At 40.2% G+C, this 20702-nt stretch overlaps 1 protein-coding gene across 7 annotated transcripts in view; it reads left to right on the top strand.

Moving 5' to 3' along the window:
• Window positions 1-8416: 8416 nt before the first annotated feature.
• The window catches only part of NBEA (neurobeachin), a 505018-nt gene continuing 492732 nt past the window's right edge, over window positions 8417-20702 (top strand). For all 7 annotated transcript variants that reach the window (XM_064441021.1, XM_064441019.1, XM_064441015.1 and 4 more), the window contains exon 1: window positions 8417-9211. In XM_064441021.1, coding sequence (XP_064297091.1) covers window positions 8927-9211 — 285 coding nt within the window. In that variant the 5' untranslated portion in view covers window positions 8417-8926. The remainder of the gene's footprint in view (window positions 9212-20702) is intronic.

The following is a 20702-nucleotide window of genomic DNA, read 5'->3' as shown; positions in this document are numbered from 1 at the left end:
TACTATATAATAATGTCATAATGATCTGAAAGATGGAATAGTGTGCTTATTAAATCTGCAAACAGCACTAGGCTGGAAGCAACTGTGTGTACATTGGAGGACAAGATTAGAATTCAAAATGATCCTGACAAACTGTAGGAATGGTCTGAGAAAAACAGTTTGCTATTGAACAGACACAAGTGTGAGGCATTACTTTTAGAAGGCATACTAAATTGCACCAATACAGGATGTGGCTCATCTAGCTTGTTTTTAGTTCTGCAGAACAGGATCCAGGGGCAACAGAGGATAAACTGAATAAGAGTCAACAGTGCCATGCTGCAGCAATAAAAGCAAACAACACTGGCATTTTTTCTCTAAAAGGTGTAGCCTGCAAGACATGTGAAATAATCTTTCCACTTTACACAGTACTGTAAAGTCTTAACTGTAGTAGTCAGCCCAGTTTTAAGCATAACTTCAGGAAAGATGCAGAACAATTAACTCAAGATTATGACCTTAAACATAAACCCTACTGGAATTCTAATGACAGAGTAATTTTGACTTACTTTCTTGGGGCAACTGTAAACATCCAGAAATACATCCTTTTCCCTGCTGTGTGCCATACCCCTTCTTTTACAGTCATAGATTGAAATGATTAAGCCAATATCAATAAAATATCCTGAAAAGTAATCTTAAAGCAAGGAAAAATAAATAATATTTGGAACTTGAGGAAGAAGTGTATCATAGCTCTTTTTTTTTCTAGATGATAGCTGCCTTTTTTTTTTTGGCAGTGATGTCAGAAAACAAAAGAACTATCCTGAAAAACACATTCTTCTAATTTTAGTGCAAGCAAACAAACAACTATATAAATCCCCTTGGATAAATCCTGCACTTACTTTCACTCATTAAACTTCTCTGAAGTCAGTTGCTTTGCAGGAATATAGTGAATATGTTTACTAGGTGTTTAGGTTTTCTTAAAAAACTATTTCTAACGTTAAAGATATAATTTAGGAGGATAATCATAGAATCATTGAATCATAGAACAGCCCAGGTTGGAGGGGACCTCCAAAGATCATCTAGTCCAGCCTTTAGTGGGAAAGAGAGCCTAGATGAGATTATCTAGCAGCCTGCCCAACTGTATCTCCAATGACGGGAACGCTACCACACCCCTTGGGAGGTTGTCCCGATCAATGATTGTTCTCACTGTAAAAAAAGTCTTTCTTATGTCTACTCTCACTGCCCCTTGTACCCATTTCCCCTTCTTTTCTCCATGCGGTTCCTTGTGAAGTGTCCCTGTCCTCTTTGTAGCTGCCCTTTAAGTACTGCAATACCATGATGAGGTGGCCCCTGAGCCTTCTCTTCTCCACGGAGAAAAGACCTAACTCTTTTAGCCTTTCCTCAGAGGCCAGGTTCTCCAGACCTTTGATCATCTTTGTGGCCCTCCTTTGGACCCTCTCCAGCTTGTCCACATCTTTTTTGAACTGTGGGGACAGAAACTGGACCGAGTACTCTGGGTGCAACCTGACAAGTGCTGAGTAGAGTGGGAAATAATGTCAAATACTACTCAGTTACTGTAGGTTCCTGCTGATACTACCAGTATTTTGGTAAACTCATGACTGTTCCCTGATAATAAAATTAGGCCATTAAACATATACACTTTGTTGCCATAAATTAGCATATAAATTTTAAATGTTCCATTGACCTTGATTCCTTAGTGCATTACAAAAGCTAAGTCCTTCAAGTTATAATTTAATGGTATCTGTTTGGGAAAAAGCTAAAGTCACTTGGTTTGTTCAGCCTGGAGGAGACTGAGGGGAGACCTCATGGCGGTGTACAGTTTCCTCACAAGGGGAGGAGGAGGGGCAGGCGCTGACCTCTTCTCTCTGGTGACCAATGACAGGACCTGAGGGAATGGCAGGAAGATGTGCCAGGGGAGGTTTAGGTTGGATATTAGGAAAAGGTTCTTCACCCAGAGGGTGGTGGAGCACTGGAACAGGCTCCCCAGGGAGGAAGTCACGGCACCAAGCCTGGTGATATTTAAGAAGCACTTGGATGACGCCCTCAGAGATATGGTGTGAATTTGGGTTTGTCCTGTGCAGGGACAGGAGTTGGACTTGATGATCCTTGTGAGTCCCTTCCAGCTCAGGACGTTCTGTGATTCTAATGAGATATGAGAGTTTGCAATCCTTTTTGTCTCCTGCTGTCAGTCATGCTGTGGTATAGAGATAGAGTTGTGTGACCAGCATCTTTTCTGTCTACACATTTATATGGTTCCAAGTAGTTGAAGTATAAACATGCAGAAGCATATAAAATAAACATCATTTGCCAATGAATTAGGTCTTTTTCTTCAGCAAATAGACATGTATAATAGCAACAATTACTTGTATTATTGCAGAGAATGTTTCCACCAAAAGTTAATTTCCATCATAAGTTATTTTCTAGAAACTCATTAAAAGAAAAATGTCAGAAGTAACAATAATTTAGCTCATACATATAGAACTTAACTTGTTGTATCATTTTTAAGGCACCTGAATTGATTTTGAAAGAGCTACATGTTTTTAACCCTAATTAGACTTTGGAATTTATAAGAAGAAATAATTTTTGTTAAAAACAGCACATGGAAATGTAGTTGTAAAAAGCATATTGGAGTAACAATGGCAGTACGGACTAATTTCTTTGTGAATCGGTCATGCTGGGATGAACGTCAGAGGATAATTCTGAAATTTAGCTGGCAGCTTGGCACACTGTGTGCAAAAGGAGTGCTTAACAAAGAGTAGGGAATATAGGGAGAGGAGAGACCAACATGATTTTGTTAAGATCCTTACTGTTGTCTAGAAAATAGATCTTCATGGGTCCTCATGTTACCACATTCCCATTGTGCAAGAGCCAACAATATAGAATGAAGTATCTACAGATCAAGGAGATGAGATATCAATAACAATGAAATGAAAAATCAGTTATGGAGAGAACCATCAAAGAGGTCAATATTAATAACCGACCTTCATAATAATTGACCTAATAATAACTTCAGTATTTAAAATTACTGTATTCATTTCGGTAGTGAAAAGGCTCTCATGGCTATGTTCATAAAAAATAAAAAAGATGAGAATAAAATGGCTGAATTGATTAAGCAGCCCAAATTCATGGTTTTAAAGCAAGATTTGTGAATCAATCACAGAATAAACCCTTTCAAAGCCAAGAATGTAAGAGCTGTGCATTACCATAACAAACTGTGCCGTATATATTCTGTAATATTATGAATCCTGCTATTTACATCTATGCACCTTTTCCTATGATTATACCATAATGGAAGTAATAAAGAAAAAAAAAAAGACAAATTGAGTACTTATTTTCATTTAAAAGCAAGAGTTATATTTTAAGTGGATATGGTTACTGTTTAACTCCTTCTCAGACTAGTACCTCTTGTTACTCTAAAAGCTTACATTTAATGAATTCTTCCCAGTCATGTTTACAATCATGAGAACAAACACAACAAACATAATGTCTATTTTGTTTTTACTGCTCAGAGTGTAAAAGGCAGAGAAAAAAAATAATTTTGAATAATATAAATTTCATATAGATATTAAATACATATTTTTAAAATTACAACTGAATTATTTGGGTAACCTATTGCAACAAAAATTAAAATAACTTAGTAAAGTCATACTGGCTTTATCTGCTTCACTGTGATTGAATGTTTATAATCTCACTTGGAAGGCCTGTTACAGTGTTTCTGAAATTGCATATGGTATAACAAAACTTGCCTCTGGAAATACCTACAAGGTATTTTTTTCATGCTTTTTTTTTCTCTTTCAAGACTAAAGAAAAGGAATTATAGAAGAAGCAGGTAGAAATCAATTTACAGTTAGAGTAGCAAGAAAATTCTAACTTCAGGTGCTTTACTGCTGCTTTAATGCACCCTGTCGCGTGGAAGTTTAAAACAGTGAATGGAACTATTTGGTGTAATACATATGCACAGCAGGGTAAGTTTAGATGCTGTGATAGCCTTTCAGTTTGGTTTTCCCAGCTTTTTACTTTAAACTTATAGGAAATCCTAGTTTTCAAGAGAAAGGGGCTAATAGCACTTCCTGAGCCTGGCAGAGGAACAAATCACATTATCCTTACTCATGAGAATAGTCTAATTAAACACAACAGGGGTCCTCATAAGGACATGGTAAAGCAAGCAGTATTCTGATGTCACTGTGGCAGAAAAATGAAAATTCTCTAACTCTTTCAAACATGTTTCAGTCCTGTTCTACATCATTTCACTATTAAAATTTTATTTTCTAAGATTTAATATAAATATAGGTTTGTACAAAACGGACCCTATTCACTTAAGTAGTTCCATTCTTTGTAGCCAGGAGTCTGTCTTCTAAAACATGTTTTTTTCAAGCTTTCTCAGTTGAATGACTACCTAATCTTTTTACCCCCAAAATAAAGTAGTATTGCTACAATTTATTTTACAACTCAAATAAAAAATGAGCTAAAATTTTAAACAATTATTTGTTAGTTTTATTTTCTCCCCCATCTGTTTGTTTGTTGCAAGCATGGGAACATGGATACGTGCCTTGTTCTTTGATTTTTGAAATTATATTTGAGACCACCTTCTGGCATTTATGAAGAATGGAGGCTGAAAAAATGTAAACACTATCATGAAATAAACCTCCTGTCACCTATCACAGCTGAAGCAAAGGCATGCTCTGGGAGCAAAGGCATTGTTTTATCTCATTTCAGTGGGGAGCAAGTGTTGTGGAAGGCACAGAAAGGGACAAGATCAGATCCTGGCAATAGTCCTGTCTTTGTGAACGATAAAGTAGTACATAGCATCCTTCCACACATATTGCCTCCTGCCACACCTATTCTGGGCCTGTGTCAATGACTGATGATAAAAGCTGAACTGAAAATGGTTATAATTACACAAATATTGGGATTTGCTAATGAGAACACCTTGCTGGACTGGGACCCAACTATCCACCTCATGAATGAAACTGTCACTGACAAATTCACAGGCTGCGTACCAAATGTGTCAATATCAAGAAGATGAGACAAACGTTATTTTTAAAGAAATGAATCACGTTCTTTAGCATTTCTAGTGTATGTACTTTAGTGTATGTATTTTAATTTTCAATCTGATGAGGTGTTAAAATGGAAGCAAATGAACACCAGAGCTGCAATTACTACAGGGCTGAGATTAGTATTACAGATTTGTTGTTCTTTCAGAATGCCAGTGCTACAATAATGTTCATATGAGTTGATGAATGGCTCACCTCAATGAAAGTTTGCTTATCAAAAACAAACACTGTTGATTAGAGAAGACAACTACTTCTGAACAGTGTTCCAGCTCATAAAGGAAACATGATTTTTTAAAAATTTATTTGTAAAACCAAATATGAGTTTAAGAACTAAAAGAAGTCTCTCATATTAAACATAATGTTGGGGATTCACCTTCTTTTAATCAGAGTCTTTTTCCTATACCACATATAGTATATTATGTGATTTCAGCAGAGGAAATGACAGTCAGCCAGTGGAAGTCCTAAACTGGAAATTATACAATGAAGGATTTCACAAATAAAACTTCTAAACAAACTCATGATTGCAACTTTAATAGAAATTCAGTGTGCAGGATTACGTTCATAGTTGTATATGGAACAGCTGTAGTCAAGAATTACCCCAGCATTTGGGTACTGGGGTATGTATATAAATCATGAAGTCTTCCATAAATAGTAGTATGAAGTATAAAATAGATAATAAAACATATCTAATCATATTTTGTTATCCCACTTTACTAGAGAAAGAAACTTTATGTGGTTGTGCTATCGGTCCATCTGTACCATCACAGAGACAAACAAGTCATTGACAAATGTTAAGGAAATTTAACAACAGATCTCAAAGTTACAAGGTTATTTGGGGATTTGTAAAAGTTGCTAAGTGGATGAAGATATAAATTAATATACTTACCAGTATAAAGGCAATTGTAACTTAGCTCCGTACCCCTTTATCAGGCAGCAGCCACCAGATGAATCAGAACAAGAAAACTGGTCAACCTACCAGCCAACATGAAGCTTCCAGCCAACCACACTATTTGGAGCAACATGCTTCACCAAACAGTTGTGGATACGGGAATAATAAAGGGGAGACCTGTCAACTGTTAGCTGTTAAGAGAGTTAAAATCTTTAGTGAATGTTACAGAGTTTTAGGTCAGTTTTGCAAAAAATAAAAAAAAGTATGTATTCTTGAATTTTCAAAAATATTTACATAATTAAATAACTACGTTTACAGAAACTTGAGGACCTCAAAACCCTAAGAGGTTACCTGGTTGCCAGATAGGATTATTAAGAACATGAAATATTCCTTTTTGAAATCACGATGAACAGTTCTGGACCGCCTTCCTTGAACATTTGCATAACTGGTTGGTTTGTAGACTGGAACAGTAATTTAATATTCCTAAATAGTCAAAAGTTTTACTGTTTGGATTAGCTTTTTTTGTTTGCTTTTTTTTACGGGAAATGGGGTAAAGTAGAACAAGTAATGAAAACCTTCACTGACATTTCCAAGTTAAGGCTTTTTGCCTAGGCTTTTCTGGAGGATCTTTTTAAAAGCTTCTGGAATGGGACTTAACTTCAGCCAAGGATAGAAACAGCAAGTGCAGTTTGAAATACACTACTCCATCAGCTCATCATTATCTACTAGCTGGAAGTTATTGTGCCCAGAACTCACCCCAAGATACACAGGAGCTTCTCATCCACTACAGTTGAAAGTCTGCCTGGTAACCTCACTGGAATACCCCTCTTTGGGGTTTTAATCCAAGATGGGCTGGACTGCAATAAAACAGTTAAGCACATGTGTATTCAGTTTTGCTACTTCTGCTACGGGGCTGGTGGCAATGGAACCTCTGGCCCCTACACAAGTATACAAAATTAAAGTATACCTTTACTCTGAGTCATGCAGGGTTGCTCGTGGATGGTGGCAAATTGTTAAGGACTTTCATTCCAAGAAAACTTTATGCTTTCATATCTCTCATAACCAATCTTTTGGGTTTTCTCACAATCTTTTGCAGCTTTCTGCAATAATGTTGATTCTGCGATTCTCAGCTAATGACTGTTTTAGTCATGTCTATGCATCTGGGCTATGCATACTGTTAAGCACCTATGTACCCTGCAAACTAGTAAATGTAGCACACTGTATTTGCAAGTATGTAGAGCTCATGCATGGCATAGTACAGGGCTGAGGTCTTCTCTTTTTCTCTTGGTGGAGCTTAGAGCAGCTGTTGTAATCCTGGAAGACGTAGTGATCAAGTCCCGCTGATTCATTGTGTTTATGCAGTTTATTATCTAAAGCTGGATATAAGGAAGACTGGCAGTCCAGCGAAAATCCCAAATTTGGGGTTACAGAAGAAACAGGACGAATGGTATTCTGAAAGCAGGGGACAAGACTTGTTGTAAAATTCACTTTGCAACGACAGTCACTATGAAGACAAGACAGAACACGTTTTTGAACAGGGCTGGATTATCTCCAGCACATGTAGAGCAAATATATACAACTTTATTTAAATGACTATTTGAATATTTTGAGCATCCTCAAAGGATCAGAGGTACTTCTGTTTCTCTGATATGATACTGGAGAGGCTTGAAAAAACGCTCATTGCCATGAGGCATCGCTGAAACCAAGGGGCTCAGTAAAACTGCCGTTGACTGGATTTCTTTGTATCTAACACCACCACCACGAACCAGGAGTGCAAGTATTAACAAGAACACTGGAAAAATACCTCTCTCCTTGAAGAAGCAGCACCTGAGCTCTCAAGCTGGCAGAACCCAGTTTCCCCATCCCTCCCCATGCCCAACGAGGGGACAGCTCAGGAACCCTCACACAACCCCTGACACTCTCACTCAAAACTGACCACTTTCTAAGACTGAAATTGCTATACCCCCCAAAAAAAAACCCCAACAAAAGGTCCTTATCCAGACACTTTTCCTCACGCAACAGCACGGGACCAATGTGGGGAAGGCACGGCAGAGACCACAGAGGCTTGGAAGCCTGGCAGCCGGCCGAGGAGCCCCGCAGGGCCCTGCCCTGCCGGCCGGAGGGCGGCCCAGGGCCCCTCACCGGCAGGGTCCCGGGGGAGGCGAGGAGGGGTCGCCATCCCGCCACGGCGCCCTGCGGCCGGCAACGGGCGCCAACGGCCGCGCAACCCGAGGGACGGAGCAGCCGCCCGCCCCTCCGGCAGGGGGCGCCCTGGGGCGGCGGGGCGAGGCGGGCCGCTCGCCCGGGGGGGGCGGCCCCGCGTCGGGGCGGGCGGGCGGGCGCACGCCACCCTCTCACTTCAGGCGGCGTTACGTAATCTCCCCGGAGCCGGGGGGCGCCGGCCGGCGGCTTGCGGCACCCCGGCGGGGAGGCGGCGGCTCCGCGCCTCAGCGCGGCCCCTCACACCGCCGCGGTGGCGGCGCGGACCCCGTGCACCTGCTCACCTGTCTCCCGGCCGGTTGCGGCGGGGAAGAGGGGGGGGTGTCCGGCCCGGCCACTCCCCCCGACGGGCTCGGCGCAGGCGCCCTAGCGGCTACCGCAGGCAGGGGGCGGCAACATGGCGGCGTGAGCGGCGGCGGTTTCGGCTCCACAACAACAGCGGCAGCGGCGATCGCTCGCGCCCCCGTTAGCTCCGCGCGCCGCTCTCCTCTGCCCGGGCCGCGCCGAGCTCGGCGGCTCCCGCTCCTCCCGCTCCTCCCGCCCCGCGGCGGGGAGGCAGCCCGGCCGGGCAGCCTTCGGCTAACGGGGCATCGGCGCCCATAATAATCTCTCATTATAGCGGAGCGGGGGAGCGGCTCCTGGGACGGTGCCTGCGCCTCCGGCCGGCTCCCTGCGGCCCCGCCGGGTGCGACTGCGGTGGATGCGCGGCTCGGCCCGGCCGGGCGGGGAGGCGGCCGCGGCGGCAGGTGCCGGTAACGGCGGGGGGTAAATGGCGAGCGAGAAGCCGGTGTCGGGGCCGGACCCGCAGCCCGCGGGACTCATCTCCGTCGGGGCCGGCGGTGGAGGCGGCGGCGGAGGCGGCGGCAGCGGCAGCAGCGTCGCGGTGATGGGGGAGCTGAGGGCGTCGGGCTCCGGGTCCGTGGTGCTCCCCGCGGGGATGATTAACCCGTCGGTGCCGATCCGCAATATCCGGATGAAATTCGCCGTCCTCATCGGGCTCATCCAGGTCGGGGAGGTCAGCAACCGGGACATCGTGGAGACGGTGCTGAACCTGGTAAGCGGCCGGGCACCCCGCCCCGGTGACGCCCCGGCGGGCAGGGGGCCGCCGGGCACCGGCCCGGGTAGCCCACCTCCTCCCGGGGCTGCTCCCTGCTCCCCCCGCCCCCGGGCAACCCCAAAGGGACCTTCATTTTCCCTGCCCGTGTCCCTCCTACACGTACGGCCCTTCTCCGACCATCTTTCCTTCCCAAACTCCTCTTGTTCCTGTCTCACCGTTAATACCGCGACCTGCTCTTCTCGTCGTGCCTGTGACAGAAGCCCCCCTCAGCGCTCCCTAAACTCTACGCAGGACCCTGCCTAGTACAGACAGGCCACTCTTTCCCCCCCCCCCCCCCCCCAATGCCTCCCCCCGGCCGCCTCCTACAGAAGTGGAGTGTGTGCAATTCACAGTGTAAAAAATAAAGAGATTAAGTAATTTGCAATTTCGGGTTCTGGACGCTGCCCTATAACCTGGTTGCCTCCTCTTTGGAAAAAGAGTGGTGTGAGTGTAGTATCTGGCTTTAATCGAAAAAGATATAAAAAAGCAGCCTGAGCTGGTATCATTTCTTAGTGGCTGAAACATGTGAAGGGTTTAACCCTGTTAGCTCAGAGCTAGTTGAGTATTTTATGTGGAGGAAGGGGGATGACGGAGATTTTTGCAAGGGTTTTGTATGCTTAAATATCCATGATAGTTGTATTGCAGTGTTGTATTGGGTTGCTCATATCTTAATAATCTGCTATGCTTTCCAAAACAAATTCTTGTCTTCAAAGTAAGTGCCGTTGTTAATTTGGTTTAAGGTCTGTGCATTGCAAAACACTTATACACTGGTAGATAGCTTGAAACACAGAGGAGGTGCTAAAATGTAGCTCCTTAGTCATCTGCTCACTTCATGGAGTGAAAGAGTTACTGCAGGACTGTATGACTTAATGTTTTTGCGCTACCTACACCAAAGCCTGAGGAACCTACAGAAGCCAAACGAGTGGTTCTAAAAATGAATCACTTTCAATTATGTGCAATTTGGTGCTGCTCCTGAATGCAAGATTTGCTGCAGCAAAGCTTTTGAAGCAGTTCAGTCAATGAAATATCCTCAATTTTTGCATATAAAATAGGATAGAAAAATGACTGCTCAAAACTGAATGGCAATTAATTGAAACTGCCTTTGTTTCAAGTGAGTTTAATGCTTCTAAGGTCCACTCATTTTGTACCAAGTCATGTAAAGAATATATTTTGTTTCAAACACTTTAAAAGGATGTAGTTTTCTGCTTGATAGTTATTTGCATTTGACCTAGCACAGACTGAATGGAAAAGCTGCAGCATGCAGGGAAAGACATGGTTTGGTCGGATCGTTTTAATATTTATGGCTTATCTGAACACACAGGGTTAAAGCCCTAATAGTTTTGTGAATATATCAAAACAGTAATTTGGTATATTTCCCATTCCTCTCTACAAGCTGTTTGACACTTAACTGAAACGTGATTTTTAATTTTTTTTTTGTACAAGTCTGGTACAAGTCATCATAACTTTATTGGATTATTACCCATTCCTTTAAAAGTAGCACTTGAAATAAGGGAATAACATAGTTATTTTATTAACTGGCTTTGTATAGATCATGACAGATACAAAGATGTTGAATCCTTTCCTGCTTTCTTTCTTCTTTTATTCTTCTTACTGATATTTAAGCTTATTTTAATTCTGGCTATTAGTGCTTCAGCAACTGGACTAATACTGCCTTGTCTTTGTGGGGAGAGGTTGGAATGTGTTTTGGTATTTGTGTGGAGGACATACAGTGCTTGTTACAGTGCTTGCCTAGAAAATCTACCTAATAATTAGTTCTTGTTGCTGAAAACTATGCTTATATTTAAAAATAAACTCAAGAGTGTTTAACAGTGCTCTCAGCACTGGGAGACGTATACGAATGTGAAACTGCTTGGGAGTCTGCTGCAGTAGCGATGCATTCTGGATCAGTCATTACTTAACAGATGGACTCTAATATACAATAGTCAGTATTCCCACAGCAGAGAGGGGTCATATTGTGTCTGCTAATCTTTTTCTTCTCAGGGCAGTGAATGTCTCAAACTTACGCTTGTACATTTGAAACTTGATTTACTCGCATGTGAAACAAACATAGTGAATATGGCAGATACAAAGTAAAGACGAAGGCATAGCCCTAAACTAATAAATGTTATCTGATTCTGTATTAATGATTTTAATAGCAACTTTAAATAAAATGCAGTTTTGTATTTTAGAAGCATTCTTTCAGGTGTGGGTGGGTTTGGAGAGAACTTGATTGGGTTTGTGTTTTGGTTTTCGTTTTTTTATTTTCTTCAGCTCTTACCTGTACTATTTCTGAATTACTTTTGGTGCAAGTGTGATAATGAGTGGACAGTGCTTAAAGAGCTGATCTCAGTTTGATATGTCAGTTGATATGTTAAGGCTCTGAGAGAAACATAACCCATACTATACCTTATTGGGTATCTGTAAGCCGTTTGGTAATAGCTTTTTAGTATTGGAATTCTGCATAGCTGTGACTTCTTTTATTATTGGAGAGAATCAGAAGTTAGACTGAGATGCTTTTTAAATTTTCTTATCTGAGATTACTGCTCCCTGTGTAAGGCTTAACTAAAGCTTAACTTCATTCTTCCTGCATCTGCGTGGAAGCGGCAGCAAATGTCTGAGACAGAACTTTGGTTTGGCTTGCCTTTGTCATGGAGATGGTCGCTCTTCTGTGAAGATTCCTCCTTAGGTTTTCTCTTGGACAGCTTTTACCTTTAAATGTTTGTTTTGGTGGCCCCACGTTGTGGTGTCTGTTACCGCATTTCAGATTTACTTCACGTGGTACCTTCTGATGTTGATGGACACGGTGATTTATTGTATCTGTGAGGTGTTTTTATACAGTGCTGAAAATCTTTTTCCGTGTCTAATATGTTGTTGGATTTTCAGCTTTGCCAAATTTTAACAGTTGACTTTCAGCTTGGGCAGTATTTTGTTCTTTGGCATGCCTATGCTGTTTATGGGATTACTTGTTTCTCTTGATCCTTTTCTTTTTCTTAGTGGCACTTCTTTTTCTCTGAATTTACTGGGTGTTCAAAGGTCTGTTATACTGGTGAATTTGTTTAATGCAGTATCACTTGGTAGAGTTTCTAGTATTGCTTGTGTTACTTTTAATTGTTTAACATTACAGTGGAAGACATAATGGAGCGAGGGGTCAGGCCTTTATATGCCTATGAATGTCTTACAGTTATCCTTAAAGATACCTTCGAGTGTCTATGAGCCGAAGGCTTTTCTAGAATGCTTTTATATAATATTGTATTCTTTTCACATTTCTAGAAGTAGGAGGGAACTCCTCATCATACCTTGTGCATTCGTCTGTGATGTCGCTTATTTTGATTTTGGTCCATGGGTTCAATATGAATTCCCAGGTTCAGCATGCTCTGTTCCAAGATGTGTGTTCACTGACCCTTGTGTACTGCAAAGCACCAAACTGGAAAAGGCTTTCCTTGCAAACAATGTAATCCTCTAATTGCTCTTAGTGATTTCTCTTTGGGGGTATTTTGACACCAGTTTTGTGCTTCTATTGATGAAGAGGCCTTTCCCATTTGAACAGCCCTATTAGTTTTCTTAGGGTACTGTCAAGGATGTTGCTATTGCTATGATAGATGTGCTTGTTATTCTCCATAGTTCCTTCACTTCTTGATACCCTTTTGTACTTATATGTGATAGGCTGATGTTTAAAATAAAGTTCTGCACCATGTGCTCCAGTGAATATGATATTAAGGTGGAAGTGGGTCAGTCCGTCCATCTGTATTCTTCTGCTTCAAGTGTATTTTTGTTTCACTTATTTCCTAGTTCAAAATTTCCACACATGGCTTTAATTATTTTGTCTATAATATATCTCCAGTGGCCTTTCCTTTCATTATTTTTACTGACTTGTTTCTGTAATTCTCTGCTTTTCCAGTATTTTAATGGTCTTGGGAATTTTTCCTTCAGTGTGTATCTTGAACTGCCTCTTGTCTGGCCAGCTTTCATCAAACATGACTACGTGAACTGCATAGTTTCTTAGCTTTTAGAAAGCTTTCTCTCCTCCAGTTTCATTTTCCTAGAATTTTTGAATCTGAGTTTTGTAGTGCTGATTCTATGGCAGCGTGAAATAAGAAAGGTGAACAGGAAGCTGATTGATACTAAAAAATTGTAACTGGTGCTGACACATGCTGCTTGTTTTGCCTATGCATCGTGAACTGATGATGTGATGCACATTTGAACAGATTTCAATCTGATGCAGGTGTAGCTGACCAGGGTTCTCCTTGTGCAATCTGGAAAGCTTTTATATATGTTTTGTCAGGCTAGAGAGTGCTTATAAGAAGTAGGTCAAACACCAGGCATAGTTCAAAAAGTCTCTTGCTGTTCTTGTTGACTACAGCCCACGCTTCTGCCTAGCTTTTCTTGTTTTCTTGGCTGTTCCATCCTACTTCAGTGTTAGTCACCCATCACAAGAGGTAAGCCATTTTTTAGTGCTCTGTCACATTCTGTACTTGCAGGAGTGGCATTTGCGGCTTCAGAGCAAATAGGTTGGATTATGTGAGAGATCTTTCTTGCCCTACAGGCTCTCTGTAGTAATGGTCATGAAGAAAAATATAAAGGGAGGCATATGTAAGAAAAATTTTCCCGCCACCCCTTTGGTATTCCTTTTCTTGAAATGTTGAGAGTCTTCTTGAGCTGAAGTTGGCTTTTGATATTTGAGTTCTTTGAATCCATTTACAGTTTTGGTTCTGCAGCATCCTGTGGCACAGTTCTACTCTTACATGGGGAGGAAGAATCATTTTTGTTTGCTGGATGCTGTTGTACTCTGAGAAAGTGTGGGCCTTGTGAGCTGTAGCCTATATTGTATAAATGACTTATGATTTTCTTATGGAATTAGCTTTGCAAGCTTGAGAATCTTATTCCATTTTCTTGGTGGAAGCCTTCCTATTTTGGTACTATAATTTTCTGCTGATAGGTAGTATTATTCAAAATAATGGATTTTGGGGGAATTTTGAAGTTGGTAAGTGTTTTGGTTTTTTTGGGTGGTGTTTTTTGTGTGTGTGTTTTGTTTTAGGTAATACTTAACTGGAGGTGGCAGTCCTTTTCCAAGTTACTGTCTGTGCCGCTGGTCCCTTTTTATCCTGCTCATATTATCTCCATACTAAGCTATGCCTGGAAGTTACTGTAGCAACTACCAGAGCCATATGAAGAGAGCACTATCCAGTGTGACAGTTTGGAATAGCATTCCCTAGGCAGCTGCTGAAGAGTACTGTAGCTGTTGTCATTATCTAATACTTTAATGGAAAACTTAGTTTTGGGTGTAGAAAATCTTTGAATGACTGAATTTTCACTTAATTTCTTTTAGTGTAACTGATTGCTTTTGGCTTTTTTATCTAATTTTTGACAGTAGGTGTTTATGGGTGGGATGTTTTTCCAATCCTCATATCAGTTATGAAGCGCTAGTGATAGCAGGTGGCTTGGAATCTGCTGTGGTTCTGGTATGATGGATTGATATATTTCTATAGGCAATAACTTTTTTAAATCTGTCATGGTGAGTGCATCACTGAGTATTCCGTACTGCTTAACTCTGAACAGCTATTTTCTTCTTGGCTTTACATCGTATTTGCCTTTACAGGATTCAGTTAATGGATGATAAGGGAGGTGAATACCTAAAGGCTTTTTTTATTTTTGTCACACTGAAGTAATAAGGTTCTGAGACTGGTATTAATAAAACACCTCTGATCTTTGGCCCTTCCCCCTGCTGCCACCTGAGACCTTACCTATGTTCTCTCCCTTTGCATCAAGCAAAGGGTTAGCACCTTTACCTATCAAGATGCTATTTTTACAAAATCGTGACCTGATTCCCTACTTAAACCATGTGGTTTACAAGAAAAAGCATTTAACTGTGTATTCAGTTACACACTATCTTTCTTTTCCCTCCGTATTTCTCCTTGCTCTCTCCCCCAGCCCCTTGGCTTTCAGATGAGTACTAAAAGGGGTAGAAGTCGAGGGGCATTGCTTGTTACATTCGTGAGGTTAAAGACTAGGAGGCTGTGGTGCAGTTTTTTCTGATGATAATGCTTTTCATTGTCTCCACTCACACTTTTCAAATATATGAATCACTGTCTATATTACATAGTAAAACCAAACCAAAAAACCACCCAAAAAGTGCATAATCGTCTCTGAATTTCTACTGAAGTGTTTGTTCCCCTTTCATGCCATACTGAACTTAGTCAAAGTGGAATAAAATCTGTGGTTGGGTAAGTACCAAAACTGAGTGTGCTATATCCTGTTAAATACTGTGCACAGTATTAACACAGCTGTGTTAACTTAAGCTATCCAAGCTATTTTAAATCGATCTCTTAGTCCTACCTGTTCAGTACTTGGTACTGCACTTTTTTGGTTTTGTATCTTAGTCTGTCTCAGTATATCTGCCATTTCAAATCAACTTGTGTTGGTTTCCTGTTACTACAGCATTTTGTAGTGCTTTACACAGAACAGTATCATTGCAGCTACTTCATTAGTTGATATCTTGTATGTGCTTGGTGGCCAAAGCGTTAGTGTAGTAGTGTGTATATGTTGGTGAAGTTCCATTTATTTTGTGATGGAATTTGATCCTTAATTACCACTCGTATTTTTAGAAATACTCCGTTGTGGAGTTCTGTTAATTCTTGCACAGGCAGAAACCTTAAGCTTCCTTTAAGTCTGAATCAAATTTAGAACTTGCTTTTGTAATCAGAGGCAGCAGATCTTTTGAGACATCAGTTTTGAATTTGATCTACATCCGACTTCTGCCTTGCAAAGGTTTGGCTTTGATATGCTATGAATAATATGGTATTTAATATATGACATTCAGCATAAAGATAATGAACAATTAAAAAAATAGGGGGGATTATTTGTTGGACAGTCACATTGCTTCCTTAATGATAGAAATACCTGTTTCAACTATCGGATTATGATGGATTTCAGCTATTTGAACTATAGTTTCATAACTCCAATTTAGGAATATTGTTAACGATAATCCTTCTCTGAGAGATGAATATCTGTTATTTCCAGTAGAGAAGCACTTCAGCTTCTGATCAACCTGCTGACTCTCTGGTAGAACTTGTATTCTGGTAATTCTTGTGGTTTAGAGTTTATTTTCTGTGTACTTCAAAAGTAGAACCATGATCTTCAGTAAATAAGTAAGTCTAAGTAGTTCTGGTGTTAGTGAGGTTTATACCAGTGATGTCGATTCATTTATATTAATGCAGCCCTAGAATGTGACTACCCTGCTTTAATTTAAAATCTGGTTGCATCAGTGAAATTGTTCCAACATAACAATTCACTGAAAGCTTGCATAAATGTGAATACTGCTTATGCTGTTTAACAGCTTACAAATGCTTGACTTCTATATTTGGAAAACAATGTTTCTTTCACTGCCCTTTTGTTTACAGTTGGAAGCTTTTCTTAACTATGCAGAATAGGTATTAGGTTTTTGAATTAACTGAAAGTGAGATAGGGCAAGATATTAACTTACAAGTGAAATTGTTATTCATTTGAGTGCATCTAATCATGCTTTTTGGTACCCGATGGCTTTTGTAGTACTGGTGCAGTGTAGAAAGGAGGACAGAAATAATCATTCTCTGAGTAGAGCCTTCTAAACTAACTCCAGTACCAGCAATATGGCATTGCAATCAGTTTTATGTGATGTCAATACTTTTTTTTTTCTTGCCTTTGAAGTCTTTAAATTCTGTGACAAATACTCAATTACATAAATTTTTCTAACTTTTGTTGTCTTTTGCCTGCTTTAAGAGCCACTATAACAGTTTTTTAATTTTTTTTGCTCTTTTATGTAAAAAGAAAATGTTTTGAATATTTATAAACATAAATATGAATTTGGAAACAACATGTCCTTTGATTCACAAAGGAGCCTGTACAAACCTATTGAACAAAGACTTTTCTACTACAGAATTATAGAAAACAGTAACATATGCTTTCATTAAATATAGACTAGTAACCATGAAATACACGTTCAAGCTAGTAATGAAGTGACTGAAGCCAAGCCCTGTCTTGGATTGATCACGCCTGACCAATCAGAGTCTGCTCTTACTCTTCAGCAATACTTTGTGTAGCTCACTGCATCCAGAAAACACTTTCAATTTAATTGTGGGTTGAGAATCTTTGTGTTACTTTTAGTGTTAAGAACCTTCAATTAAAAATAGGAGGGAAAAAAGATTACTTTGAAATTGGGGAGCATGCTTGCTTGAAGTTAAATTTATGTTTTATAGTTAGCAGGATGGGAAAGGTGTCTGCCCCTTCCAATAGGTCATATACATCAGAACGTAGCTACAGAGTTTTGTCAGCTCCAATTGTGTAGCATCTCCATAATGTGAGCAAATATACCTAAGGATTGGGAAAGGGTAAAGAACTACAAATGTAAAAGAAGGTCTTGAAAAGCAGGGTTTGGAGTAGTATATCTGAGGATGTTATGCAGGGAGAATGAGCTTCCTAGTGGTATAGAGAATGGGCTGGGGGATTCAGCATCTTTGCAGAAAGGCATTAGCTGCAGCTGTTTAATTGTAGGAGTTGGAATGTTGAGAGAATGGGGCAAGAGCTGTTGCCTGAGAAGAAAAAGCCAATTTTGTAGGAAGCAGGCAGCTTCATCCCTCTTCAAATTGTAATTTTAATAAATGAAACTTATCAAGGAGCCTCTGAAATCTGCATTGTGGGTATGTTAAGGTACGGAAAGAGGAAGGAGGTAAAGAACCTTTTTAAGCGGTACTTAATACTTTCATGGCTGGTGACTTTTGCTGTTTTCTTTTGCGATTCACAGCTCCAACAAAAGCCATCAATGTAAACTCTGTTTACATGTCCAGTAGGATTGCTTGCCTCAACATGTTCCTCCATGAGCAAGAAGTTCAATTACATAAAGTTGTCGAAAAATGAATATCAACTTCCCCTCTTTTTCCTTCTGTTGCTCCAGTGAAATAAATCATCTGTTTGGGAAAATGCGAAGGTGTGTGGAATTTGAGTTGTATCTGTGACTGATGGCTACTTGGCTGTTAATAGTCACATGCTGAATAGCTGAGACTTACAGAAATACTTGTGTAAGACTGCATCTGACTGAGTAAGGTCTTCCAAGCAAGATGCTCAGGAGGTGGGAGCTACTTCATTCCTCTCATTCTCTTTCCCTAGAGAGATATGTGGAGCCCCTGCCCCATGTTTTAGTCTCAGCAGTTCCAAAAATATTATTTGCTTTTTCTTCAGTGTTCTTCAGCTATGGCATGTATACCTCCAAATGACCTGCAGAAGTCTTCTGGTTTTTGTTTTTGTCTTATGCAGCATTTAGGTTATTTGAAAGACTCTCTCATCCACTCTGTTCCTCATGGAAATGTTGCAGCCTCCATTGCAGCTGTTGATATCTTAGAGAGCATTATGTAAATGCAGGAATAGACTTACAAGAGCCTGCTAGAATTGTATCTACTGTCCAAGGCTGAAGAGGATTGAGCCCATCTGAAAAGAAACTTCAACATACTGTCCTGGGCTCGTATGCAACACACTTTATTTCATCTTCCCCATCTCTCATCAAAATCATGCTAATGATTGTGCCTCTCCATTCTTCTTTTTGGCACTAACACTACAACATCCTCCTGAAATTTATTTGTCAGAGCACTTTCATAAACTAGCAGAATCACAGACCTTTCAAAGGTAGAACAGCTGAGGATGGAAGGGACCTCTAGAGGTCTTGAGACAAAAATCTGTTCTCAAAGCAGGGTCAACCAGAGCAAGTTGCTCAGGGCCTTGTCTGGCTGGGTTTTGATATTTCTAAGGATGGAGGCTCCCATGTCAAGTTTTCACTTATGTGTAAGTGGAGTTTCCTGTGCCCGTTGCTACTCATCCTGCCACTGGATGCCACTGAGAAGAGTCTGGTTCCCTTGTCTCTACTCACCCACTACAAATACACAAATTTACAAGGTCTCTTCAAACCTTCTCTTCTGAAGGCTAAAAAAATCCCTGCTCTCTTCAGCCTTTCTTTGTATGTCAGATGTTCCATTCCCTTCATCATTTGCCCATTTAGATCTTTATTCTCCTTGTGCAGATAATAGTGCTCCCTTTCCAAAAAGTGGGAGGTGGAGTCTGGGAAGCCTTTTAATTATAGCAACCCTTTTCCTCATCTCACAGTATGAGCTGCAATATCTACCACAAATAATCCAGTCAATATTGCTATGCCTAACCCAGCAAAGGACAATTTGCACTGCATGTAGCCAAGAAAGAAAACAGACCTCCGTGAGCCACAGCAGTGAGTGTTTGCTTTTCATCTGTTGTGCCTGCTTGTTAATAGATAGCCTTGGATGAAACACACGCAAACCTCAGAGTGTGTGTCAGTTCTGCAAATCACAGTTATGGTTATAAGTAAGCTTTGTTTCTTGGATTTCAGAAATATAAAATGTAGCTACATTTGATATTCTGCTGAAAATGTATGAAATTAATGGCTTAATACTGAGTTAATAAAACTTTGTGTCTCTTAACGTATACTATAGATACTACCTTCTTCAATGAATTAGCATGAATTGAAATTAAACCAGAAGATCCATTAGCGTAGTCTTCAAAGTTACAGATGCTTGGTAATAGAAGGAAAAAATACTAATATCCACTAGAGATATGAAGCTGTTAAAGTTCTGCACTGAGTTTGAAGAGATTAATGAATTTAATGTTTATAGATGAAATGTTTGATAGCACTTTATACATGTATAGCTATATCTAACTTAGAAATATATATTAAGCAAAGATGATTGTGTAATAAATTTTATGGTTCATGTTTTGTGCAAAGAAAATATTTCTTTTGTTCAAAGTAACTTGTAATGTACCATAATAAACACATTGTGACTGGAACAATGTGTAGGATTAGTCACTGAAAGGGAGTCAGTCTCTGACAGTTGATACAGTACGGCATTTGACATTTTAAAGGTAGTGCTCACTGAAGGGGAGTTGATACCGTCTTTAAAGTGGACTGTTCTTCGATGAAGAAATTGATCAGTTACAAGTATTTCTTAACACCCAGAAGCAGGTTATTCACAGTTCTTGCAGTTGTGATGATTTCCCCTATTGCTAGTATAAATGTTTTTTATAACAAGGGAAAATTTTAATTACAGTAAAATAGTTTAATTTTTTTTACTAAAAAGATATTAAATTCTATTTAAGAACAAAATTGGATCTACTTGCATTGTTGCATGTCCTGGCTTAGTTAAAAAATAGTTTTCAAGTCTGTAATCCTTTTTCTCACTTGATAGCCAGCTTAGAAAACTACACGTTCACTTTTTCAGAAACCCAGCAGCTCATATTAATGCAAATACATGTAAAACATGTATTAAGAACCTCTGGTGTAACTATAAGCAAGAATCAAAAAGAAGGATGGGAAAGGGGGAAGCAGAAGTTTAAACTGAACGAGGCTAAGGCATGTAAGCTGATACTTCTCCCATTGAGTCTGTTATTAAAAGTATCAGCA

Source organism: Phalacrocorax carbo, chromosome 1 (genome assembly GCF_963921805.1).
Source record: "Phalacrocorax carbo chromosome 1, bPhaCar2.1, whole genome shotgun sequence".
In the NCBI taxonomy this organism is placed as follows: domain Eukaryota; kingdom Metazoa; phylum Chordata; class Aves; order Suliformes; family Phalacrocoracidae; genus Phalacrocorax; species Phalacrocorax carbo.
The sequence above is the reverse complement of the archived record's forward strand: the minus strand, read 5'-3'. Positions and strand labels throughout refer to the sequence as shown.